Genomic DNA, 27,067 nt, shown 5'->3' with positions numbered 1-27,067 from the left:
CAAATACCGCGAGAGCGCAGGCTCGGAGAGCGTGTTGACCGGAAAGGAAGCGCACGTGGGCGTGTCCGGGAGCTCCGGAGAAGCCTCCGGTCCGGCGCTCCTATTACTGAGCTGGTCCTTCTTTTTTTTTTGTCCCGCCCCTTTTCTCTACTGGAATCAGTCGCCCAATCTGGGAGCCCTGGACACGCCTGCGCTCTCACCTCCTCTGGTTCCTTGTCAAGGGCTGGGAGCTTCCGCGCATCACCGGATATCGCGAGGTTTCGCTGTTGACAGCTTCAAGCCAGTTGTGTGAATTAAGTCCTTGAGGTTTAAGCCCACAGAGCTTTTATAGCCTGTTTCCTTTTTTGCATCATACCCTCCGTAATACACAAGGCAGCCTCGAGCAGGGATCCCTGCTCCAACCTCGCCCCAAAGTAACTTTTACATTTTTATAACTCAGGGAAGGGAGAAAAGAGGTGAAGGAGAGAAAAGGAATCCCGTGAGAAGGTACAGACACAATTCTACCTTATTTGCTCATACTATTTAAGAAAATTTTTTAATATATTTTTACTGGTCTCAGAGAGGAAGAGAAACATCAGTGATGAGAGAGAATCATTGATCTGCTGCCTCCTGCACGCCCCCCACTGGAGGGTGGAGCCATGTCCTAACTGGGAATCGAACCAGCAACCTCTTGGTTCATGGGAATGATGCTCAATCCACTGAGCCACACCAACAGGGCATGCTGTCTTTCTTTTTTCTTTATTTATTTTAAATATATTTTTATTGATTTCATAGAGGAAGAGAGAGATAGAAACATCAATGATGAGAAAGAATCATCGGCTAAGGCTACTGTCTTTAGAAAGACCTGCTTACAAGGTTGGCTTTTGAGTGGAATCTAAGAACTTGAATGGTAATCAATTTCCTGCAATTATAGAAAATATTCATTATATAAGAGTGCCTCACTATGCCTAAACTATTTATGTAAACACTATGACTTTTGCTCAACACCTGCTTTCCTTTTGGGAATCTGGCTGGCTAAAAGAAAAAAAGAAACAGATGCTTATGTGACTAGCTTCTAATAAAATATTTTGGGTACTGCCCCACCCCTGTGGCTCAGTGGTTGAGGGCTGACCTATGAACCAGGAGGTCAGGGTTCAATTCTCGGTCAGGGCACAATTCTCGGTCAGGGCACATCCACAGGTTGTGGGTTTGATCCCTAGTGTGGGGAGTGCAGGAGGCAGCCAATCAATAATTATCTCTCATTCTCTCATCATTGATGTTTCTATCTCTCCCTCTCCCTTCCTCTATTAAATCAATAAAAAATGTTTAAAAAATTTTGGGTACTGACTCTGTAATGAACTTCCCTGGTAGGCAGTTCTCACTGGTCACACAGTTCATCCCTGGTTGAAGTAAGCTTGCCCTGTCACTCCACTGGGAGGGGAGTTTAAACTTGGTTTTCTGTGGGCTTTGTCCTGTGTCTTTTCCCTTTGATGAGTTAGCTTTGAATTATTTTGCTAATAAACCAGAACTGTGTGGTTTATATGCTGTGTCCTGTGAGTCCTCCCAACCAACTATCAAACTGGAGGGAATCTTGGGACCCATGATGCAGAAACAAGTATTACCAGAACTTGGTAACACAATCTATATATTGAAAATTTGGAAACACACGTTGTGAAATCCTAGATTTTTTGTGTGGAAAATTAGTAGACCATTTCATGGGGTAAATAAAAAGTAGTACGTTGCTGAAATGACATCCTCATTATATTCGTCAAGATCAGATTGGCTTTGGCTTTCTCCAGGTGGAACAGGGAACTTGGCCATGGTATCTTCAAGCATACATTGTTATAGTCTGGCTATCTGAAGGGAAAGCATTTTTCCTGCCAGCACCAGTGAGCAAAAGTCCTGGGGACATTCTGGTTGGCTTGATGAGCTTCATACCCCATCTCCTGATGGCCATTGCAATGGGTAGATATCATGATTGATCAGCTTAGGGCAGAACCAGTAACCAGGAGAAAGGAATGGGGTGTGGCCACACAGAGATGGCCATTGGGCCAATTATGTATCCACCATAATTGTGGATACAGCACGCATCTTTTAGCTTTTTAGGTAAGTGGCTTTTTTTTTTTTTTTGCCACTGACTTGTTTTAAAGCATGGTTTTGTTTTCATAAATGTCTGCTGCTTCATTCTCTCTAGGAGGGAGTTTGAATCCCATCAAATTTATATGAAAACCCACTACAACAAACACTTCCTGTCAGATAGGATCCTAACTCATTTTTTGTGGAGCCCAGCACAGGCCTGGTCAAATGAGGACACGTTATAATTGAATTGATGACCACATATGTGCATACTGCTCTATAAATGGACTGACGAGACAAATAACAATGGTTGGAATGAAGGGTCCTTGCATAGCTGTTGCTTCCGCCTGCACCACCGGTTCCCCTGATGATCACATATCAGGTTCCTCGTTATTTGTATCTCCTATGAGGGGTGCACTCCCTGTACCCAAAGGAGCATCCTTCTCTCGGCAGACAAGGGACACGGAGCAAACAGGCCTAGCTACGTTCCCCCCAGTTCACTACACTCAGCTCATACCACCGAGCAGAACTGGCCAGGGTGTTACCTATATTTTTAAGTTCTTACAGTTTTCCTGGAAAACCAAATGGAACACTTATTCCATGAAAATGTCTATACCTCCGTATCAGTCTTTTGTGGAAAGGCAAGCTTTATTTCCAAGCAACCTGACCAGAGCGGCCAGGGGGTCCAGAACTACGAACTAGTAGAAAGGAGAACAGTTACATGTTCCACTGGCAGGCTCTCGGTCGGGAGTCTCACCAGTTCCTCCTGATCGCCAAGCACCTGCGCAGGTTCCTCTTCAGGCTGAACCTAAGAAGGCAGGCTTGAAGAAGCCCGTGACATCTTTGTTGAACAAACACACCTATTTCAGGAAAGAAAACACCTGGAGGCAACTTGAGGGACTCTGCTTAATTATTAAAATAAATATTTACATGGAAATACAGTTATTTTAGTTCTTCACATTTTCACACTTAAAAGAGACACGGAGATTTTCCTTCATGTTTTCAGCAATGGAGTTGGTAAAGATCCTGCCTGTTTCATAGGAAATGTATTACTTTCGATTACTCCTCACGACAGCCACCCGGAAGATCATTCCATCACTTTTGAAGGACTGGTTGGGTTGGCATCTGCAATGGTAGCCAAATAAATGAGATTTCTGTGTAGCACATGCTGGTACCTACGGGTGAAAAACAGGCAAAAATTAGTCTTGTTTTTACTGAACATGAACAAACAACTGGAAGAGAATTTACCTACTCTAGTGGAAAGGCTCATCCACTGACTGATGAGTCAGTGTTAGCCACCAACTTGTTCAACACTTTCAAGGAAAATATATCCAGAATCTTACCTGTTCTCACTCATTTCCATAGGCACCCCTCTAGACTATGGTATTGAACCAAACTCCTAAACTGGTCCCTGTGCTCTTTCTCTGTACCCCTACTCTGTTCTCCACATAACAGCCTGAGTGATCACTGTACAACTTAAGATCATGTCCTCTCTCTGTTTAGTACTTTTCAAAGGCTCCCATCTCATTCTGAGCAAAGCTGAGCCCTTCTCGTGGCCCACAAGGCTCTACAAGATCAGGGCCTCTAGTTGCCTCTCTGATCTCATCTTCTACCATTTTCCCTTTGCTCACTGAGTTCTGGTTACAGCGGCATCCTTGCTGACATTTAAAGACATGGAGCACACTCCAGCCTGGGGGCCTTTCCACCTCATGCTCTGCCTCACATACGACACAGCTGGCTCCCTTACTGCAGGTGTCTCTTCCAATGTCACATCAGAGATACCTGGTGTAACACAGCACCCTGCCCCCCACTTACCCACACTTTATTCTTATTCAAAGAGTTATTAGCATGTGCTTAATTATACGATCTCCTCTGGATGGGTTGGCATCTGCCATGGTAGCCAAATAAGTGAGATTTCTCTGTGGCACATGCTACACAGAAGGTAAGCTCCATGCCTGCAGAGCTACTGTTTTGGTCCTGATTCCCCAGTAGCTAAGACAGTTCCTGGTACTCAGCAGGACTTACAGAATACCCGAACAAACTTAAAAGCAGGGATGGAATACCTCCACGTGTGCTTCCTATCGTAGCGATTCCAGTCAGGGAGTCGAGCTCCCTAGCAAGGAAGAACAGCCAGACTAGGAAGCAGGAGGTATGGCGGGCGCAATGTGGAAAAGCCCACCAGGAGACCTGGATAACTTTCTTACCCAGAGGCTGAGAATCACTGCACCAAACGGAATGCTTTGCATCTCTTTCTCATGTAGAAAAATGGGAGTGTTTACTACAAACTGCAAAAAAGCAAACTACTAATTTACTATAAACTGCAAAAAAGCAAATGATCAAATACCAGAGTCAAATGTAAAAACATATCCAAAGACGGATTATCTCTTACTATTCCACTGAGCTGTTCAGTGAAGGATTGTGATTTTTTTTTTTTGGGGGGGGGGGGGAGAGCATGGCTTTCTTAACTATGACTTCAGTAACAATGAAATAATGTATTTTTCTATAGTAAACGGCATAATTCCTGGACGACATTTAGAAAACAGATTATTTTCTCTCACTAGAGCACATTAAATTACTGTACAAAATTTACCTCTGGCTTAACTTAGACATCTTTCATTGGTCTTTGTGTGTTAACGTTGCAAAGTTAGAAATGGGAGGGAACTTAGCAACCAAATGGTCGGACCCCACCCAACTGAACAGAAAAAGGGTGAGCCGCCGGGGATCCACGATAAGACAGCCGCCACCACCACGCGCTCCCAGGAGCACGGCCACCCCTTTATTTCCTCTCAGGCTGCCTCTCCTAAACTCTAAGGGTCCCCAAGAGACTTGCAACCACGGGAGCAATGGGCAGTGGCAGCTCACCCAGGCCAGCCTGGGAATGTGTCTCCGAGGCCCCTTTTCTCTGACTTTCCAGGGAGCCAAAGCAGCCCCGCCCAGGCTCCCTCCTGTAGCTTCTCCCACCCTAAGCCCTTCCTTGTGTCACTGTTCCTGGCTTTCATACACGTACCCTAAAAGCAGAAAAGAGAAAGCAGCCGCCAGTATCATCTCCTAAGACTACCTTTCCTGTGCTTCCCTCCCCATCCCCGCTGTCAGCAGCTGGCATGGCTTCGGGTGACGAAGGCTTTGCCATGAGCCTAACTCAGGTTTTGAAGCGGGTGCCGCCTCTGACGCCAGGCTTCACAGGGTGCCGTCCCACGGTGCTGGGCAGGCAGGCCACCGCTCTGATCCTCCCCGGAAGAGCTTGGGACAGCGGCTGTGTCACCACACAGGCCTCCACGCCACTCAAAAGTGAGGGGAGGGCCCTGGCCGGTTTGGATCAGTGGATAAAGCATCGCCCCGCAGACTGAACGGTCCCAGGTTCGATTCCGGTCCAGGGCACATGACGGGGTTCTGGGCTTGATCCCCAGTAGGGGGCGTGCAGGAGGCAGCCGATCCATGATTCTCATTCATTGATGTTTCTAACTCCCTCTCTGAAATCAATAAAAATATATTTTTTTAAAAAGGGGGGGGAGGGAGCGGGGGACTTACTGGACGCACTCGTTCGCCCGGCCTTTGTTCTGATACTCCACGATACAGCGGATCAGCTGGTCATTCTCCTCCAGGAGCTGCAAGATCAGAGGAGGGGTCAGTGCCACACGACACCACGGCGTGAAGGAACCTGCCCGCGGCCTCACAGCCCCGTGCCAGGCTGTCCTGCCCCGGAGCCTCTGCTGACTTGGTTTCCCTCTCACCCCGACCCCAGAGTCCACACCCTGGTGCACGGTGTCGGCGGGGATGCCACCACCCCGGGAAGCTTCCCGCACCTGCGGCCCTTCCGGTCCTCGGCTGGAAACCCCTCCCCTTGGTCCGCGTTAGCGCTCACCCGCTGGATGGTCTCCTGATTGACTTGCGCCTTGCCTCGCAGCCAGTCCGGTACGAAGGCCACCGACATCCCGGGAAGCCAGGTCGGAACCGGGTCCCAGGCCCCGGAAACCCCCGCGCCGCCAGAGCAGAGCCAACCAGCAGCTCCACACACTCCGCGGCAGGGACCCTGGGAAGGTCGGGGTTAGCTCTCGATGTTGATTGGTCCTCCCGCTTAGAAGGCGGGAACAGGCGGAGCGTCGTTTGTGATTGGACACGCAAGACGCTAGGCGTCCCTCTGCCTCGGGGTCCAGCTGTTACCGCGGATCCTTCGCGGTTGCGCAGTCTGGGAAGCGAGCTTGGGGCGGGCCCGGCAGCCGCGCTGGCTTTTTAACCCTCTGTAGTCTGTAGGCAGGAGCATCGCGCCTGGGTCACTCGAGAAGAGAATCGGGGCTGGAACCCAGGAAGCTGGCTCGGCCAAGTCCACTCCTCTTCCCACATCACTCTCGTGCCTCCAGTTTGCGCCTGGAGGGGAACCCTGGGCACTGTCTCCTCCCAAACCAAATCCCCGCAGGGCCAAGGAAAACACTGCTGAGCTTTATGATTTGCGGAGGGACAAACTCACATATATATATATACCTGTTCGTTCTTTGGGCAATAATAATGCTTTATGAGGTTTACACAAGGCATGAGTACCAGGGGGCAGGGTCCCTTGGAGGTCGACTTGGACTCTTTCATTACTCTCTCTTGGTTTTTGTGTTTTTTTTACATTGAACTGCAACCTGTATACTCAATTGTCAACATTGACATCCCAATTAGGAGTCTCAAAGGTGACTCAAATTCAGCTTTTCTAAGGTGGAACTGAGGACCAATCTTCTCTCCAAAATCAGATCTTTCTCCAGTGCTCCCATATCTACGAGTCCCTCCACCACCCACCCATTCCCTCAAGGCTGAACAGTGGCATCATTCTTAAAACGACCTTGTCACCTTTTCACATCCTTCATCACCACGTCCTGTTGATTTTGCTCATACACTTCTCTGCACGCTGCCTAGTTCTCTTCCTCATCAGTGTTGCTCTGGTCCAAGCTCCAGCTTCAGCCTCTCTTACCCAGATGACTGCATTGGCTTCCCACCTGGTGTGACCACAGCTTCCATCTGGGTCTTAATGTCAAGCAGCCAAAGTGGTTTTTACAAAATGCAAACCTGTTCAGTATCCCACTGCCCTAAACTGTCTACCATGGCCTACAAGATCCTACCTGGTCTTATCTCTTCTAGTCTCTCTAGAGCAGCGGTTCTCAACCTGTGGGTCGCGACGCCTTTGGCAGTCGAACAACCCTTTCACAGGGGTCGCCTAAGACCATCCTGCATATCAGATATTTACATGACGATTCATAACAGTAGCAACATTACAGTTATGAAGTAGCAACGAAAATAATTTTACGGTTGGGTCACAACATGAACTGTATTTAAAGGGCCAGAAGGTTGAGAACCACTGCTCTAGTGGCTCTCACTTTACTCCTTTACTCCCTAAAGTCAGAATTTCACTTCTCTCTCTCTTTTTTTTGTGGCAACATAGACATAACATAAAATTTACCATCTAACCATTTTAAAATGTACAATTCAGTGGCAGTACATTTACATTGTTGTGCAACTACCACCACAATCGATTTCCACCATATGTCAGCTTGTCCAACTGAAATTCTGTGCCTATTACGTACTAACTCCCCAGGTGCTCCCCAACTTCTTGTCATCCCTCAAGGAGTCCCGTTGCCTTGCACACAGAGTCCTTCCTACGGGATCCCGTTCCCTTCTGTCTGAAACGCTCTTCTTTTCCTTTTTGTCCTGGTAGCTACTAAGCCAGTGTCACGTTCTCAGAGAGGCATCACCGGACAACAAAGTCCAGGCCAGAAGACGCTGTAAATTCTCATTAAAAAAAAAAAAAAAAATGCTTGCTCCTCCCTGAAGAGCGCATATCTCGGTTTGTATCTAAACACGGGTGGTGTAATTGCTTGATGGGTGCTCTCACTCTGCCCTCCACTCTTCGCGTCGTTTTCAGTGTCAGGAGTTCCTCGCCATGGGCGCAATGCCTGGCATAGTGCCTGGCACACGGCAGGTGCTCAGAACTGTTTGAAAGAATACATGGGTGAACTCTGCTGCTCAGTCTCCCTGGAGCCCATCTCTGAGAGCCTCCGACCCGGACCGGGGTGTGTCCCTAGACTTTGGCATCTCTTCCAGGCTGGCAGGAGGCTGTGCTCTTTGGTTTGCCTATCTCGGGCCGGCCGCCCAGCCGTGCGGACGTCGGAACCTACGCCCGGGACGCGCCGCGCCTTCACGCCGAACCTCCTCGCCTCGGCGCGTCAGTGCTGTTTGCTACTCCGGCAGGAACCGAGCTTGGACCGTGAGGCCTCCTGCCACTTCCCGGCGCGGGAAATACAGGCCTGGAACTCGGACCCTGCGGGTGAGCGCGGGGAAAGGGAAGAGAGTTGGGAGGCGCGCGCGCAGCCACGCCCCCTCTGCCTGTGGGTCGCGGCCCTTTAAGAACCACTTCATTCTTAACCCTGCCGGGAGGGGCGGCGGAGTCACGCCAGGATTGGTCAGTTCGGGTGCGACTGTTGCTTAGCAGCAGCGAATGGGAGTTGAAGACGCGCGCATGCGCACTGTGCCCTACCTGCGCCTGGGCTGCCAGTGACCTGGGCTGGGTCTGCCCTGGGGGCTAAGGTAGCGGACGAGGCGGCGGGTGGCTCGGCGGCGCGGAGGGAGGCTGCTGACTCCCGGAGGCCGCCGTCCGGGAGAGGTGAGGGCTTGCGGGCGGAGGCGGGCGCAGCGGCCCGTTAGCCGACAGCAGGCGGACTCGGTGTGGCGCAGGGCGGGCCTGGAGGTGGAGGCGATTCCGGGCCCGCCCCTCCGGCAGGCCCAGCCTTAGCCCCACCGGGCTCTGCGGGGCTTCCCGGAGTCGCAGGTCTCCCTTCCTGGTGCCCGCCGCTCTCCAGACTGGGACCCTCCTAGGCGCGCACCTGCAGAACTGTCAGCTGTCAGATGCGCACCGAGCGCCGCTTCCGGTGGGAGGAGATGGGTGTGTCCAAGAGAGAGAGCGGGCGATTTTTTCCTTAATTACCCACGAAACTCATGCCAGGAGTATCCTTTAGTTTTAATAGCAGACTTCCCTTGGCGTGCAGATCTTGTAAGATTTGGTTTATCAGATCGTGGCTGTACTGGACCAGCTTTTCTGAACACCAGGTGTAGGAGAGGTGGTGTATTTGTGTGTCCATTGTTAAGCTTACATCTGGACCTCCAGAGCCAGAGAGAGAAAGCACCCGGGGGAGAATTAGGATTGGAGAAACCAAAGCCACAAAAAGAATATCACGAGTGTTGGAGTAATGGGTGACATTTGCGACATGGTCAGACAGAATAAAGTAATACAATAAGTAAGGAGCCATTGCAACAGGTGCCTACGAACAGGTCTGTGATTAGTTTTGAGTATCAGTGCCCTAGGGCAGTGGTCGGCAAACTCGTTAGTCGACAGAGCCAAATATCAACAGGACAACGATTGAAATTTCTTTTGAGAGCCAAATTTTTTAAACTTAAACTATATAGGTAGGTACATTGTTATTAACTTAATTAGGGCACGCCTAAGGTTTAGGAAGAGCCACAATCAAGGGGCCAAAGAGCCGCATGTGGCTCGCGAGCCGCCGTTTGCCAACCACGGCCCTAGGGGAAGGAATTGTTTGAGAGAAATGGAGTAGCGGTAATACCAAAGATTGGATTTGAGAAGCAGTAGTGTAGTGGAAAGATTATAGGCTTTCGAGTATTTTGAGTAATAAAATCTGGGTTTGAATCCTGGCTCTACCACTTGAGCCTTGCAGCTACACTATTCACACCTGTCCAGTGCAGATTATGCCTACTTCGTAGTCATGAGCACTAAATGACATTATCAGTGGAAGAGTTTCTAGCACAGCGCCTGGTGTATAATATTCGTTGCTATCGCGTTCAGTCCCCTCCTTTTCCTTAGCTCTTAACAAATGACAGTTGATCTCTACCCTCCTCCCCACCCCATCCCCAAGCAAAGTGGAATGGAGGCGCCTTCATGATCTACAAATCTTAAGTCCTGTGACTGAGAGTGAATTCAGTAAGGGTGACATGACTCAGTTTTGTTTTGTGTATTGTGTGTATGAGGGTTAGGCAGTACGCCTTATGCTGAAAACTTGTGTTTGAATATTTGTGTGCCAAATGCAACTTGTTTTGCCTGTTTAAGTTACCATTTCGCCAAGCCTGGTCATTTCTCCGGGAGAGGGTTAAGGGTAAAGGGGAGAGGAAAAATAAAAACTTGGGGAACCAGGGTGGCCTCTAGTAGGCACAGCGTTTTTGCTGGTGGAAAAGGGATTCTCTGTGACACGAGCAGTTTATAAATAGAGCTGAGAAGAGGATTTAGGAAATGGGGGAGGCAGATTAAAATATTTTATCAAATCGAGTCGTACCTCAGTCTGAGAAGGTCGCATGGAAAGGGTGGATTGGAGACAGGCCTTGATGTGGGTTTGGATATGGGGAGGTCAGAAAAGTGGCAGATATAGACGAAGAATAGGCACAGAAGTGACGAGAGTGGTGTGCATCCTGGGGGCTCCCCTTTCCTACCGCTCCCAGGAACTGAGGTGCCGAAAAGGTTACGTGTCTAGAGTTCCTTGGAAGAGAGCCCACCAGTGTGTGAACCTATTCACATCCTCTCGAAAACAGGAGCTGTGAGACAGGATGTGTGGGGAAGTGGAAAGACCTGTTCAAGCTGCAGTGGCCGCCTCACTAACCCCGGGTTGCGGGGCTGCCGCGTGCAGATGTGCATGCGATGCCCTGTACAAGCACCTGCCGAGTTCACAGATGGGGCTAAAACCCAGCCAGGCTCTGTCAGCAGAACTGGCCCAGGCTGCTTCGACCGGGGAAGTACCTTGTTCTAATTTGCCAAAGGCACCATGACGGCTCAGAATCTGTTTCCTTTGTTTCTTAATGGTGTTCACATATCAAGGCCAAATATTGCGTATCTTCCTGTAATACGATTCGCTAAGTGATTTCTGTTAACCATCTGTAGGAGCGCAGTCATCATTTTGAAGACTGGCCCTGTATGAAAAATTTGCAGACATTCCGGAGCACCTGCTGTGCTCTCTCAGCTCCATCTTTGCCCTCTGCTCTCCTTTCTACCTCCTTTAGGTTAGATGCTTGGGATCCCTAAGCCGCTCGGCACCCACCTCCCTGGGTGACCTGAAATGCACCGGTCCCTCCACCCCATGCCTGCTCTCCAGCATCAGGCACACCCTGCCCCTTTGGAGTCATCTTGCTACCTGTGTCCAGCTACCCACTGTCATTGCCGTTGCTCCTGAGCCCTCTGCCCCTGCCTCCTTGCTTCTCTGTTCCTTTCCACCTCATCCTGGTTAGTTTAATTTTGGAAAGGGAGAGATTCATTAGAGAAAAGGAACAGGAGGATTACAAGAAAAGAAGAGGCACGGAGGATAATGGAGGGAGGAAAATTGGGAGTGACAGCCATGGAGACCAGGGAAATAAGAGAAGCAACATTCGCAGTGATGGGGGGTGAGGGTGAAATGGAGCGCACATTTCGAGGACGGGGGGGTCTCTGGCACCATCATCTGGTCCTCAGTAACAAGGTGACCTTGCTTCCCTCAGGTGTCCTCATGACTTCTCTTGCGGACCATGTCCATGATCCTCTTTGCCTGTGTGGTAAGGGTGAGGGATGGACTGCCCCTCTCGGCCTCCACTGACTTCTACCACACCCAAGAGTTTCTGGAAATCAGGAGACGGCTCAAGACTTTAGCCTTGCGACTGGCCCAGTATCCAGGTCGAGGTTCTGCACAAGGACGTGACCTCAATATACAGTAAGCAAGCATGTTCACTTTCCCAGAACATCAGCAAAGCCGGGGCTACTTCTGTCATATGTTCAGGTAACGTTATGCAGATCACATGGCCTGTTAAAAGGAGACCTAGCCTGGCCGATGTGGTTCAGTGGTTGGGTGTCGACCCAGAAACCGAGAGATTGTGGTTCGATTTCCAATCAGGACACATGCCTGGGTTGTGGGCTCGATCCCCAGAAGGGGGTGTGCAGGAGGCAGCCGATCAATGATGTTTCTCCCTCACCATTGTTTCTCTCTATCCCTCTCCCTTCCTTTCTCTCTAAAAATCAATAAAAACATTAAAAAAAAAAGTAGATCTAGCATCAGACAGTGGTTGGAGGTTGTGTGTGCGCACAATAGCGTTAGGGGGCCTTCAGCATTGCTGCTGCACCTGCTGCTTCTGTTAGTGGTATCAGGAGACCTGCCTTCAACCAGTTTTCATGCCTCTAGTATCGGAGATTTTTCTACACTGGATGCAGGGGTTGGAAAAAGGGTGAAGAGGGAAGAGATACTAGATTAAAATGGCAGGGAAGAAAACGGAGCGTCAGAAAGCCAAAAAATTAGGAAAAAAGACTTAAGAGTTCTTGCCTTCAGGTTTTGCGTTTTAAATTTTTTAACTTTTTGAAAAACGTTTAAATTTAAAAAATTTAGTTACATGCCAGGAGCCCGACAATGAAAAATAAGTCCCTCTCCTCAAGAAGCTTCAAGTATAATGAGGGAACAAGAGAAATAATTACTAAATATGATACAGGGCCTGATCCTCACGATTTTTATCATTTCTTACTCTAGGTCTCAGAGCAAAAAGCCATTCTACGGAGGGATCAGGGCAAGGCAGGTTTTGAAATATCAGAATGGCTGGTTATAATTGTACACCATTGTTTTCTATCATTTAGGCCAGTGGTTCTCAACCTTCTGGCCCTTTAAATACAGTTCCTCATGTTGTGACCCAACCATAAAATCATTTTCGTTGCTACTTCATAACTGTCATGTTGCTACTGTTATGAATCATCATGTAAATATCTGATATGCAGGATGGTCTTAGGCGACCCCTGTGAAAGGGTCATTCGACCGCCAAAGGGGTCGCGACCCACAGGTTGAGAACCACTGATTTAGGTCTTCTTTTGCTCCCTTGAACAGTGAATTTCTAGTTGACCTGATAAGGTGGGACCCTTTCAGTGGAATTCAGTCTCAGGCTCAGAAAAACAAAAAGGAAACGTCCAGGCCTGACTCCAGGCTCGGTGGTGGAGTCAGGTGAGAAGGGATGGGGCCCGAAGAGGGTTCCAGGCGGCAGGCACCCTGTGGTGTGGGCAGTGGGTGCTCAGGAGCCAGCCCCGCGCCCGCCCGCCATGCCCGTGGCTCCTTCCTCTGGAAGCCCGTGCTGTGATAATGACATTCGGTGGGAGCTTTGCACTGGGCCGGAAATGGCATGCCTTTCTCTGTTAGGAAAAAAGTCCATGGCTTCAAATGAAACTCCGGGCGTTTCAGTTTTTTGAAAAGCGGAGTATAAAACCTTCTACTCATTTGTCTTTGCATTTAATAGTCACCGTTTTCACAGAGGAAACAGACTTTTTCCCTTCCAGGGGAGCAGCACCATAGCTTGTTTTGTAGTTAAGGAGCTGAATTACTTTCCTAGGGTGGTCATAACAAATGACCACACACTGCCTTAAAACAACAGAAATGTGTTCTCTCACGGTTCAGGAGGCCGGAAGCCTGGAGTCAGGGTGTCAGCAGGGCGCGCGCCCTCTCAGGCTCTAAGGAAGAATCCTTCCCCTGCCTCTCTAGCACCTTCTGGTGGTTGCCAGCAGTCGTCGTCACTCTGTCTTGCAGAAGCCTCATGCACTCTCTGCCTCCGTGATTACTTGGGCTTCCTTCTGTCTCTGTGACCAGATTTCACACCAGTCGTTGGATGAAGGCCCACCCTAACCCATTATGCCTTAATCCATTATGACCTCATTTTGTCTGGATTACTGCTACAAAGGCTATTTCCAAATAAGGTCATATTCACTGGTACTAGGAGTTAGGACTTCAATATTTTTTTTGGGGGGGGTGGATGGAGACACAATTCAGCCCATAAATGGGGGCCCTCTTTCAAGTAGGAACACCTTCAGCCTAGAGACTTAGGCTCTGCTGGAAAATTCCTTATACGAGGAGGATGTCATTCTTGTTTAAAAATTGAAAACGTTTTTATATAGACTTCCAATTACAAAAAGGTGGTGGATAATATAACCTAAAAACACTTCTGCCAGAAACACCCAGAAATGTGGGTATATTTATTCATTTATATATATAAATTTTTAAAAAATATTTTTACTGGTTTCAGAGAGGAAGGGAGAGGGAGAGAGAGAGAGAGAAACATCAATGATGAGAGAATCATTGATTGGTAGCCTCCTGCACACCCCCAACTGGGGATTGAGCCTGCAACCTGGGCATGTGCCCTGACCAGAATTGCACCCAGGACCCTTCAGTTCACAGGCCGACACTCTACCACTGAGTGAAACCAGCTGGCAATATATCTATATCTATATCTATATCTATATCTATATCTATATCTATATATATATATATATATATATATATATATATATTTAAATGTGTAGTTGAGCTTGAAAGAAAGAAATCCCAAGGTGCCAGAAATGCAGAAATGCAGGGAAACAGAATGTCCACGTGGGCAGTGTGTGAGTTGGCACTGAGCCTCCTGGGTGAACAGTCATAGTGAACTCAGGGTTAAGTTTCTGCATCATAAAGGGAGAGGCCTTTGAGCGTATGTAAAGTGAGGAGTTGGAATAAGACCCATGCATAAAGATGGGTTCTTGTCAGGGTGCAGCCCTAGAGCAAAGATAGGGGAGAAATAGTCTGCTCACCAATGTAGGGGCAACTCATCTCTCTTTGGCTTTGAATGGGAAGAAAAGATAAAATCTCACCTAAGAAATCGAAACCCTGCTTTTGTGCCTTGCGTCAGATTAGAGTCTGAGTTTATACCTTTTTGTTTTGTTTTGTTTGTTAATCCTCACTCAAGGATATTTTTCCATTGATTTTTAGAGAGAGCAGAAAGGAGGGGAAGAGATAGAGAGAAACATTGATGTGAGAGAGGCACATCGATTGGTTGCCTCCCACATGCACCCCCACCAGGCTGGGGATCAAGCCTGCAACTGGTATGTGCCCTTGCCCGGAATTGAACCCTGTACCTTTCAGTCCGCAGGCGGACGCTGTAACCATTGAGCAAACCCAGCTAGGGCTGAGCTTATACTTTATACTCCCCACAGGCTAGGAATTCCTAAGCCACGGTTCAAATATCAGTGTGGTTCCACACTGATGACATGGGAGCATCAGGCCGAGGCAAATGCAGACCCTCATGAAGAGGAGTGAGCCTCAAGTCAGGCCTCAAGGGAGTCCCCCAAGAGAAAGCAGGCTCCGCAGTGACGAGCCGTCAGCGAAAGTGACAAACACTGGAGGAGAAGGCCCACAATGAGTGGGAGTCAGGAGGCAACACAGAAGGGAGTAGAGTCCCCAGAACTTGAAATAATAGCGTGACAGCCTGAAAGGAGTAGGTGTCATTTCAGGATGCCCGTCTGAGTCAGTGTTAGAACACCTTTCGATGTAGATTAAAAAAGAAAATCATTTTCCTCTAAGATGCAGAGAAGTCTGAGGCTGCTTCCCTCTAATGGAACATGCACCTTCAGATATGAATAATGGCAGATACCGCTATACATTTCAGAGGAAGTGTAAGAAAGGCGCAGACCCAGGTAGGTCTAGCTGAGGACACATCTATGCAACCAGCAGGTCCAGAGTGGAGGCGAGGGTGTGTCTGGGTGTGGCGGGGAGTCCATGAGTCTGCCCTTGCTAACGTAGATGTCGCCTTTTGTTTCAGCTTTTCTTCTTCAGGGGATGTGGCCTGCATGGCTATCTGCTCCCACCGGTGCCCAGCAGCCATGGCCTTCTGCTTCCTGGAGACCTTGTGGTGGGAATTCACAGCTTCCTATGACACCACCTGCATTGGCCTCGCCTCCAGGCCATACGCCTTTCTGGAATTTGGTTTGTAACCCTCTTTTGTATTTACTGTCCTCGCTCATGGCGTGTGTAGATTTGTAGTTTAGATTTGGCTTTGACCCTCAAGGAAAGCCATTGGAGGTGTGGTAAGATGTCACTGGAGAATAACCGTGTATCCTGAGATTTTACGGGGATGGGAGAGGCCTGGGAACTTCGAGGTTTAACACTCTGGCTTGTCATCTCCCCAGAGCCTTGGGGCAGCTGAAAGGATGGTGAGAACTGTACGGGTCAGTCACCCCAGCCCTGGCGAGTGGGGTCAGCAAACTGTGGCCCACGGGCCAAAAACGTGACAATAAATCAGTGCTAACATAAATAAAAGAATGAAAACCAATGCCTTTCAAATACATAATCCTGGTTGGCACAGCACATTCACGTTCATGTGTACTTTTTTTCTCACATGCCTTTTCTTGAGATAACCAGGTCGAGAATAACCATCCCCATTTTTTAAGCTTAGAAATATTCTGTGAGTTGTTAGGATTATACTGTCACAAGTGGCTGAGCTAAGAATCAAGTCCTCTTCCCCCGACCCCCTTGTCACTGAGGTGAATTTCAGTCACTCTGCTCTGGAGAGATTGGCATGACTAGTCATGCTATGGAGGGATCACGTGACCTTTATGTATAACTTGACACCCTTGAGAGTCTGGCTGACATTCGCCTGATTGGAAATGTAACGTTCACTTTGTCCGTATTGTCTTATAACACCCGTTGTGAAGAAAATGCTCAACTCGGGGCGCTCTCTTGTTGCAGACAGCATCATTCAGAAAGTGAAGTGGCATTTTAACCATGTGACCTCTGCTCAGTTGGGGAGCAGCTTAGAAAAGATGCAGGAGGAGCTGGAGTTCCAGCCTCCAGCGGCTCTCACTCTGGAGGACCCAGATGTGGCAAATGGGGTGATGAACGGCCACACGCAGATGCCCCTGGAGCCCGGTAAGTGGCCTGCTGTTCTCGGAGGTTGCTGCAGGTGAGGGGATATTATATATTTCAAAGGGACATTGAATTTTTTCACTAGGAAGGTATTTTTTTTGGGGGGGGGGTGGAAATACCTTGTATATTATATATTTCCTGGGTGGCCGTTTTAAGAAACTTGACAGTTCTCACAGTGAGTTGATCTGAGGGGAGGTGACTCTTATGATGAATTTCAGGGAAAGAGTGACTTGGCAGATTTTCTTAACCAGGATGAAGTGTACAGGTTTGAATGTTGTCAAGGAGGTTCATTCTCTTTTCCTGGAAGTCACTTGTACAGATTTGTACACCTGTCTGTCTGTCTCTCTCTCCATCCATCCATCCATCCATCTAGCTATCTGTTCTTTATCTATCTTTATTCCTTTGACAATGAATCTTTATCTCATCACTTAGTGAAATACTGCAAGTCTCCACTGAGAGATCCCGTTCTCCTCGATGGAGGGCCGGGAGGGCTATGGGACGAGTGTGGGCAGGGCCTGAGCCAGGGCTTCTGTTGCTCTCACTGTCTGGTTCTCCGTGAGAACTGGGGGCCTCCCTCTATCCCTGCAGACACCTGAGTCTTTATCTGATGAATGAGGTGTTAATGAATGTGATCACATGCCCTGGCATTCTCTGACGGTCTGGCATTACATTCAATGCCTGACATATAATGAAGCATGATTGTTAGCATTCCTTGTTTGTTTTTTTTAAAATATAGTTTAAAATATAGAGAGGAAGGGAGAGCAATAGAGAGTTAGAAACATCGATGAGAGAGAAACATCGATCAGCTGCTTCCCGCACACCCCCTACTGGGGATGTGCCTGCAACCAAGGTACATGCCCTTGACCAGAATCGAACCTGGGACCCTTCAGTCTGCAGGCCAACGCTCTATCCACTGAGCCAAACCAGGGCAGCATTCCTTGTTTACAGTTATACACAATTAAACCTGCTCTTAGTTAAGGTGGCTATTTACATTGTAAGAATTTTGTAATGGTGAAGAGCTGAATTTTGCTCTGAAAGAAAGAGCTATCTATACTACAAAAATCTAATTATTTTAACTTTTATACTAAACTCGTTGCTTGAACTTTAAAAGTTGTATATTAAAAGTGTTCATGCTTTTGGCTTAACTTTGTGTTTTAATTGAATGTTTTGACCAACAAATTCCTGGATTGGCTCTCAGGCTAGTCAGTCAGTTGTAATTTATGTTGGGAAGGAAGACTGGCTGGTTGAACCCTTCCTTTGCTGTGTCTGAGATGGGGTAACTTTGTAATATAAGTTTTGTTTTTTAACCACTTAGACAAGAGGAGCAAATACTTGCCTATCCTTCTCGGACATTTTACTGTGGTCTGGCTCACCCTGTTGTCCTGAGGCTAGAACCTGTGCAGGTAGCACATTCTGTTCTAACAGGAACATTGACTTGCTCGGTGGAGACCCTAACACTAACAATAGGCATCAGTGGGGTTGCAGCTTGCAGCAAGCTGTCTGTGTGTGCGTGTACATGGCCGTGTATGTGAGAGATGAAAGGACAAGGAAGGATGATTTAGAAAGAGCACAGCAAGAGAAATCCCGACTTAAAGCAGTTTACCGGTATGGCTTTATTTGTGAATTAGTTGTCAGTTTCTGAGAGCATTTCTATCACACACATCGACTCTCAGCTTGTAAAATGCTCTGCTCTTTTCTGACAAGGACAACATTCAGTGTCATGTGGGCTCCCGTCTTGTACTGGGTAGTGCTTTGTTGTGGGGCCGGCCTGTGGATTGCAGGATGTGTAGGAGCATTCATCGCCTCTACCCAGTGGGTGCCAGTAATGGCCTGTCCCCAGTGTGACCATCCAGAACGTCTTGAGACATTGTCGTGTGGCCATTGAGGAAACTCCCCTAGATTCCCAGATCCATTCTGCCTGTCATTTCTTGCCCTTCCCCTTCTAACTACAGCTGCTTTTTAACTGAACATGCATGTTTAGCATAACCTGTCATTAGTGGAGGTCTAGGTCATGTCTTCATTTATTTCCTTTCATGTAGAAGGCATTTTCACTAGACACTGACTATCTTTGTTTTAATTGTGAAGCTCCTAATTTCCGAATGGAACCAGTGACGGCCCTGGGTGTCCTCTCCCTTGTCCTCAACATCATGTGCGCGGCTCTGAATCTCATTCGTGGCATTCACCTTGCAGAGCATTCTTTACAGGTAACCTTTTCTTTCCAGGTTAAATGGAAGGACACGTGGTGGAGGAAACGGATAACCTTATAACTGAAACACATATTTTATTTATAAGGTTATTATGTACTAAGGCCTTAAAATTCAAATAAAATTTTTATTTCTAATTTTCTTCTTTGTAGTAAGTTGAACAAATATGAAACGTGCTCTTTGGTATCATTTTTCTAAGAAGCCAAAGGGGCCTTTGGGATACTGGTGAGAAATGGACAACTTGGTACAAGGGAGTCCGGCCCCCGTGGCCCTTGGGACCCCGGAATCACTACAGGGCTGGGTTGTCCACGCTGGGCAAAAGTTTGAGTCTAGACTGATGGATATCATGCAGATCCCACTTCTCTGTGTCCTTGTCCAAAACTGTCACCAGGGAGTTGACTTTCCAGTCTGCTCCTCTCAAAGCACCTTTCTAGTCTAGTGTTTTTAAATACTGTTTTTAAATATTGAAATATTTCAAACACTTTATAAGAGTCTAGAATCATCATGAGCGTAAGCAGGTATTACTTTCAAAGACAGAGCCACAGTGCTCATGCCCAAGTGCATGATGGCTGAAGTCTGAGGCATGGCTGCTGTTGAGTCTCAGGGCCCTGACGCAGGCCGGCCCGTTGGGGGAATGGCAGCAGGCCTGTGCTACAAGAGCGGTGGCTGCCTGTTACCGCATCCTGTCTTTGGCCGTGTGTGGTGTGGTTCCCACTCCTGTTGTTTATGATGACTCATAACCTGTTACTTACTGATGTCCGTACACGCCAGAACTGGTGCCTGGCCAACACGATGGTTAAGACACAGTCCCTGCCTCATGGGCACAGAGCAGGGTATGGTGACATCACTGAGGAGGCGCAGTACCTGGGCATGGGAGGAATTAGGGAAAGCTTGGTATTGACAGATGGGGAGGATTTTGAGAGGTGGCGAGGTTGTTGGGGGCATTTCAGGTTGAGGGCTTAGTACAGATGCATGGGGAGGGTGCACCGTGTGCCCAGGTCATTGAAGACGATTGCATATCAACTCCTGGTTGATACATAAACAGGGACTCGTGTCTCACCCAGCCAGGGATTGTGTGGTGTCACCCATGCCAGACCGGATAGTGTTTCCTTTCACCTAAATATTCCTTTTCTTGTGTTCCTCCTATTTGTTTTAGGTTACCCATGAGGAAGTTGGAAATATTCTGGCTTTTCTTATTCCTTTTGTAGCCTGCATTTTCCAGGTGAGTGAAATGTTGATAGTGTGCTGAGTGGGTTAAACCCATGGCCTTATTTTGTTCTTTGGTTGGAACCATCAACACGTTTCTAGATTCTAATTTTGTTCCACCAAGGCCTTGGTTCAAATCATGGATGACGCCGGCTCTTAGCGGACGGACCCTAGGCCCATCCTGCCCTAACCTCTGATTTAACAGAGCGAGAACTTTGGGCTCAGCTAGGGAACGCTGGGCCGCAGGGCCTTCCGTGGTGTCAGAGCAGGGATGTGGCCTTGCCTCCAGGGAGGGAGGGATGCGATGGCAGGGGCTGGGCGGGGCCTGCCTGGCTGCAGCAGGGCCTTGCCTCCTGTTGTTGTTGGACAACCCAAGTGCAGAAACATCCTTCTGCAGAGGTCGCGACTGCGGCTGCATGTGTGTTTTTAAAACAAGGAGAGGTAAAAAGTGTGTTAAATAGTAGTACTGCCCTAGCCGGTTTGACTCAGTGGATAGAGTGTCAGCCTGCAGACTGAAAGGTCCCAGGTTTGATTCCGGTCAGGGGCACATACCCAGTCTGTGGGCTCGATCCCCAGTGTGGGGCATGCAGGAGGCAGCCGATCAATGATTCTCTCATCATTGATGTTTCTCTCTCTCCCTCTCCTTTCTTCTCTGAAATCAATAAAAGTATATTAAAAAAATAGTAGTACTATCTGACTCAAATCTGCCCTTAGGGAATGAAACAAAAATTATAACATCAGAGAGCCTTGATTATTATTTAGTTATTTTCAGATAAGATGCATATGTAAGGGGTGGAGTAAAAAGGAGCTTTTGAATCTCCAAACGCAGAGTTAATTCTAGTAAAAACCTGGCTGTGATTCTCTTCACTTGTCCTCCACTGGCCTAGGATTTAATACTTTCTCATCTTCAAGTTTTTTTTTTAAATTAAAATTTCTGTTCTTAGGGTACTTCCTCTCTCTTCCACACCCTAAATGGTGTATTTTAAAAGAATTTCATGATTGTGCAAAAAGAAATTTTCAGCCCAAAATGGAAAATGCCCTCAAACTTTAGAAACAAGTCTCGGAAACCATGTGTGTTGCCTGTGGACGGTTTGTGGAGCTGCGTTTCAGGCTATAGGATCTTACAACCCCCCCCCCCCCCCCCCCAGTCCCGCAACTGCCTTCTCATTTGTTAGCTCTTTCCACGGGGATCTCTCCCTCTCCCTGAGCTGAGCCTTGGTCAGATTGCCCTGTGTTTTGAGAATGTACTTTTTTCTTTTTTTAACATCAAAGCAAGAAGCTGTTTCCACCTTTTGCAGAACAAGAACAGCCTCTTTTCCACGTGAGAGCCCGACACAAAATATCAGTCCCTGTCCCCGCTGAGACCTTCCCATCTCCGACAGGAGAGGCTTTTGAGGATGCGATAGGGAGCTGCCTCGGGGACAGCAGACCCTGTGGGCCTGTAACTCAGGAAGCGCTAAGCTGGGAAAAGCATAGCTCTGCTCACCGCCTTTCTCACCTGCCACGAGCCCCTGCGGGAAAACGGCACTGGGAGGCCAGTCAGGCTGGTCGCGTGTCCTGGCCTGGCTGTCTGCCCCTGACCCCCCTCTCTTCTTCCTCTGCATTTCTGTCTGTATTTCCTAAGCTTCTTTCAGGAGTGGGATGTTCTGGTTCCTCCTGTGATACCTGTTTCACTTTCCTTCTCTCTTCCAAATCTCCACTTCCCGCCAGTGGCGAACAGTGACTTACCCAGCGAGTGGCAGCCTCGTTGGGATGAATTCGGTGTAATAAGTTAACGTGGGTGAAATGACGCACGTGGCAGGTGTGAGAAGTGAATCTGGCACCTGGCCCGTGGCCATTTCACCGCCCGATTGGACCTCCCCGCCTGCTGTCATTTCAGTGTTACCTGTACCTGGTCTACAGTCCAGCCAGGACGGCGAAGGTGGTGTTGACGCTGCTCTTCATTTGCCTGGGCAACGTGTACCTGCACGGGCTGCGGAACCCCTGGCAGATCCTCTTCCACGTGGGCGTGGCTTCTCTGTCTTCACACCAGATACTGACGCGGCAGCTCCAGGAGAAGCCGGCTGACTGTGGAGTGTGAGGAGCGGGCCCTTTTGTTATCACATGAGGGTCATCTCTGTTTCCCTTTTGGCTTCTCGACTTCACCTCCAGTTTCCATCCTTGAAGTTCATTTTGACCAGACGGGACTGAGCGAGACTGGGGACTTCTGACAGGTGCAGTGGAGGCTTGGGGTCGCTCGAGGCCCAGGCCCCGTTTCGAGCTGAGCGTTACCGCCGGCTCTCCAGTTCGGCACGTTTACCTAGGACAGCAGACGCTGGGCTGAATTCAGACAGAGCGTATCGGAAGACCAGAAGGGAATTCTTTTGGTCTTTTAAACCGAATGATGCAATAAACCACTAGATTCAGTAGTGCTAGTTTTAGTGATAGGCAGTTGTCTCTGAGGAACCGCGTTCAAATCCTTATCAGCGTTTTAGTCTAAATGTGACTTGATTAGGTATTTTTGAGGGTCAGTACAGGGTGAATTAAAAACTTAAAAATATGGTTCATGAATTAAGCAACATAAATTTTGTTTACATTTTTGATAACAGGATAGTTATCAATATGATACTTTTAGAACAGTTAAATATATTTTGGATATAAATTGAACTTATCTACATTTAGGGTAAGGACAGACTTAAGCTGAGAAAATGGTTAAGAAAGCTCAGTTTATTTAATTTATAAATATAACCTTATATGGTGGTGGGACAGTGTGGGTACGGCAATGTTTTGTATGTTTTGTGCAGGGCATATCTGAACATTTTAAAAAATTAATTGAGCAAGATTCCTTGCCATGGGTCCGGAACTGGAGCAGGGGAGCCACACGGATTCCCACGGGCGCACTTTTCGGACGCTGGTGGGAGAGGCTGTTGCTGGCAGCCTTGCACGTATGTGGCAGCTGGGGCCTGTCATTTTAATGATGAACACTTGACTCTGTGTACCTGTTCCCAGAAGACCTCCCAAATTAATCACTCCTCTCCACCTTTCCCAGTCATCTTAGTTGGATCAACAGCCTCATTTTTTTATGAATAAGAGTTAGGTAGGTGTTAACTTTTTAAAAACTTTACAAATATAGCATTAACCCTGTGCTAGGAAACCTTTTCTTTATCTCACTGTCAAAATACTGAGTGATTATCGTTTTCCCCAACGTGGCTGTGAGTCCGACCTTAGCTTGTTTAGTGCCACCCAGGGGCCAGTGTGGAAGCTGCCCCTAGATTGTTGTTGGTAGAAGTCTGGGATCTGAATGGCTCAGCCACAGCTGTATGGGATACTTTGAGTGGAATTATGTAGTCTTGATAAGTTAAAAAAAAAATCCTATTTTGGTAGTTTTTATAAGTTGAAAAGCAGTGCAAGAGATATTGGGCACAGGAGAAGGATATTGTTTCAGTGGATTTGCCCTCCTTGGTTATTCCTGGTGGTGTGTTGCCACTGAGCTACCTTGGTATCACTTTAAGAAAAACAAGTGTATGTGGCTGGGAACTGTTGGGGAACTGTTGCCAGAGTGATTTTATTTTCTTACAATGGAATTTTCTATTTTTACTCAAATAAAATATCTGGATATGAAAGTCCTACTGGCAACACCCTCAGATGGAAACTTCAGCGCTGTCGCTCTATTGATTTTGGATCCGGATAATTCTGGCACATCCAGCAGGTGAATGCTCAGCCTTTCTGGAAGATCATTTTGAGGAGATGGCGAAATAGAGGGGAAGCTAAGGAGGCGAGACACAAACTTCTATGGTAGAAGCACAAAGAAGCTGTAAAAGTTGGTAGAACAGCTTACGAATGACTTGTTTTCTTTTCGAGCCCATGTGCTTGCCCTGCAGCCCCGAGCCCCAGAGGCCTTGAGCGTCTGAGCCTGTGACCCACTTCCAGCAAGCATGGCAGACTGTGCTGAGGGGTCCCCCTCCTGGGAGCGCCCCCGCAAGCATGGCAGGCTGTGCTGAGGGGTCCCCCTCCTGGGAGCGCCCCCGCAAGCATGGCAGGCTGTGCTGAGGGGTCCCCCTCCTGGGAGCGCCCCAGCAAGCATTACAGACTGTGCTTGAGGGGTCCCCCTCCTGGGAGTGCTCCCTGCATTGGCCGCCATGGTCTCCACACTTGAGTGACTGTGGTCTTGGGGTTTGAGGTTTCCTTTTGCCAGTTAAAGGGAGAAGAGGACCAGCCAAGCAGTACAAACGCATGACCACACAAACACTGTTTAACTGAAATCCAGCTAAGAGAGGCCTCAGCCCACTGGAGGGAGAAACTGCTGAGAGGAAAGAAGGACTTGAGATTTCGTCCAAGGCCAGTCCCAGCTCAGGAGTGACTTGGTCCAGGCCTGAAGTTTTGAGGCCCGCACTGCCCGCCCCCCACCCCCCGCTGCCCGTGTCATCCTCACTGCCAGAAAGCTGGCTGCACGTGGCTGTAGTTACTCTCACTCCACCATGGAGTCAGGGCCGGTCCACCACCTCTGTTTTCCCAGTGGTTAAAGGCCACCTGCCCCACCCACCTCACAGGGTGAGGTCTGGGACAAGATGAAATGAAACCTCACAAGTGCCTTCAGGTATCGGCTGCTGCAAGAGCAGGAGCGTCAGTGTCGTGTCCTGTCGAGGGTCCGGGCGGGAATGTGGCTCGGGCTCCCGAGCAGGGTTCCCCTTCCCCTGGATGCCGTGGGGGAGGCACCAGGACTCTGTTGCTTTCCGTGCCCCCGGCGAGCCTGGCTGTGACTAGGACCCTTCCGGGTGGTCCTTTTTCTGAGAGGAGATAGTCGGCACCTTTGGGGTGGGATTCCCTCTGGTACTAGAGGCCCCTCTGCCTGTGGCAGGAGGAATGTGAACGCTGTTGACAGGCACTGAGTCAGGGCCCAGCACTTTAAAGATCTTTGAGGGCTGTGAGAAGGGTGTTTGGAAGAGTGCTAAAACGAAAACATTTCATCATCATTTCATCATTTCTATCAACCTCACCTTGAGCTCCATTCTTTTCCCAGATGCCCTTCTCCAGTTCTCCCCTCCTCTCCACCTCTGCCCCACACTCCAGCCCCGGCCACAGAGGCTGACACTGGACCCTGGAGGGATGGGAAAGGCACCTTTCATTGTAACTGGTAGGGTGCCTACAGGAGCTTCAGAGAGGGCGCGGGCTGTGTACCCCAAGGAGCTTCAGCACACTCCTGGGGGTCTGGCCTCGGAGGGAAGCATCGCTTTGGTGGTGAGCACTGCACAGCGTCATAGACGACCACCAGCCAGGCTGGCCATTTGGGGCGCGGGAAGCAGGGGGTGAGGGATCAGAGCTGGGGGCTCTCTGTCTGTTGGAAGACGGCAGCTGCCCCTTGGCATGTGGAGGCTGCAGGTTGCACCCCCATCCCGGGCTGCCATTGGCCGTTCCTCAAAGGAGTTGGCCGCTCACTGTAACTGGAGGACAGGTGGCCCTCAGAGAGCCCGCTGCTGGCTCAGTCAACACAGGCGAGGCCTGAGGACCGGCAGGGATGGGGGTATTGGCTGCGACCAGACGTGTGCCCCGCTCTGACGGTTCACATTCCATTGCTCCTGCACGGAGTCCTGCCCAGGTGCAGGGGAGCTCCGCCTGTGCCCTGAGTGATCATAGAGGAGGAGCAGGAGAGAGCAGGTGTGCCCTTGAGGGGTGAGGCTGGGGAAGCGACAGCACAGTGGGTGAGTCACTGCCCGCCGGCCCCGTGTCCTCATCCGGGAGATGTGATAACCTCAGCCTCTCCCTGGCGTGCTCTCCTGAGGACAAAGGCGCAGTGGAGGAGGATGCTGGGCGAACCCATCCCTGGTGGGCAGGAGGACGGCTTTGAGTTCACAGAGATTCTGTGCCCGCTTCAGGTGGCGCAGCACAGCCCTGTCTTCTGGCCTTTACAAAAAGGGGCATTTTATGGCACTGCCATGTGAATGGCCTCATTCTCCACCCCCAGAAAGGTAGCGGCCTCTCTTCCACCCCCTGGACCTGGCCCCTGCCTTCCAGGCTCAGAGCCCTTGGCACCATGGGTGTTGGGTCCTCCAGGATTCCGGGGGGGCTGGAGGGGGCGGTCTGCTGGTTGTGGTTGAGACCTTTCCTAGAGACCCAGAGACCAAACCTCAAGGTCTGCCCCCCAACGAGGAGCGCTCTGCTTTCCCGTGTGGGAGCAGTGATGGCAAATTCTGTTGCTGGGGCAACGTCATTGGCAGGGAACCTGTGGAAACGGGCTTGTCAGTAAAATCTGGGAATGGCCGGATATGGAAACATCTGGCTGTGTGTACCGACGGCGGGGCTGTTGCCCACAAGCGCCTTGTATTTAGGGTAAACTTACCAAATCCATTCTGTCCCTCCAACCTGTGCTTGGTACAGATGACCTCCCCCCCCCTTTACGCCTGTGTGATCCTGGGGTTGCTTCGGAAGTAGTGTTTAATGCGTTATTCACATGACCCCCAGGATTCTGTTTTGTTTAATGGACTTTTCTATTAAGAGCATAAATGACTGAGGCTGACTGGGCCAGGGCACCCACTTCACATATTCCTTTTGAATGCTTACTGTTTCCATGTAATAACAAAGACCTATTTTGACCAAATGATGGGTACTTTTAACAAACTTCCGCACAGTAGTGAAGCCTAAACGTGTGTTCATGTATGTGGCGAATGTTGTATGGCATTATATACTGTGTATATGTACATTACATGAGGTGGCTTCAGGCGTGGGGGGAGAATAAATCCAAGGTGCTTATTAACTCGTGTGTCTGTATTTGTGTGAAAGAGTCTGAGTTATGGGCCCACTTTCCTGGGCCTGGCACAATGGAGGGGGGTGAGTTGTGAGAAGGAAAATTCAGGTCCTCTTGTCCAGTGGAGTCTAGGCAGGTGCAAGGACCCCAAGAGTCTTCAGCCCTAATCCCAGACTCTGGCT

General features: G+C 49.0%; 3 protein-coding genes across 10 annotated transcripts in view; 1 reads left to right on the top strand and 2 right to left on the bottom strand.

Moving 5' to 3' along the window:
* NKTR (natural killer cell triggering receptor) overlaps positions 1-342 on the bottom strand; it is a 38,178-nt gene extending 37,836 nt beyond the window's left edge. The window contains exon 1 of the mRNA XM_059664503.1: positions 8-342. The gene's annotated coding sequence lies outside the window, so the exon portion shown is untranslated. The remainder of the gene's footprint in view (positions 1-7) is intronic.
* A 2,605-nt stretch (positions 343-2,947) lies between these two features.
* SS18L2 (SS18 like 2) lies at positions 2,948-6,151 on the bottom strand. The gene is made up of 3 exons (XM_059664500.1): positions 5,918-6,151; positions 5,584-5,660; positions 2,948-3,230 (listed from the first exon to the last, which is right to left on the bottom strand). The coding sequence occupies exons 1-3, from the start codon at positions 5,984-5,986 to the stop codon at positions 3,143-3,145; spliced, it is 234 nt and encodes a 77-aa protein (XP_059520483.1). The 5' UTR covers positions 5,987-6,151; the 3' UTR covers positions 2,948-3,142.
* Positions 6,152-7,973: 1,822 nt separating this feature from the next.
* On the top strand, positions 7,974-26,894 carry SEC22C (SEC22 homolog C, vesicle trafficking protein). Of its 8 annotated transcripts, none has more exons than XR_009448605.1 (8): positions 8,538-8,689; positions 11,560-11,768; positions 15,652-15,815; positions 16,578-16,757; positions 18,840-18,958; positions 20,115-20,180; positions 22,044-24,520; positions 24,660-26,894. XR_009448605.1 is itself a non-coding variant. In XM_059664494.1 (8 exons), exons 3-8 carry the CDS (start codon positions 11,587-11,589, stop codon positions 22,242-22,244), a joined length of 912 nt encoding a protein of 303 aa, XP_059520477.1. In that variant the 5' UTR covers positions 8,548-8,689; positions 9,957-10,021; positions 11,560-11,586; the 3' UTR covers positions 22,245-23,795. The 8 variants fall into 8 exon arrangements, 7 of the variants coding, with proteins under 7 accessions (XP_059520475.1, XP_059520481.1, XP_059520477.1 ...); XM_059664494.1 differs by lacking the exon at positions 24,660-26,894 and adding an exon at positions 9,957-10,021 and having other exon boundaries at positions 8,548-8,689; positions 22,044-23,795; XM_059664492.1 differs by lacking the exons at positions 8,538-8,689; positions 24,660-26,894 and adding an exon at positions 7,974-8,353 and having other exon boundaries at positions 22,044-23,795.
* Positions 26,895-27,067: the final 173 nt, after the last annotated feature.

This window comes from Myotis daubentonii, chromosome 14 (assembly GCF_963259705.1).
Source record: "Myotis daubentonii chromosome 14, mMyoDau2.1, whole genome shotgun sequence".
NCBI lineage: Eukaryota > Metazoa > Chordata > Mammalia > Chiroptera > Vespertilionidae > Myotis > Myotis daubentonii.
The sequence above is the reverse complement of the archived record's forward strand: the minus strand, read 5'-3'. Positions and strand labels throughout refer to the sequence as shown.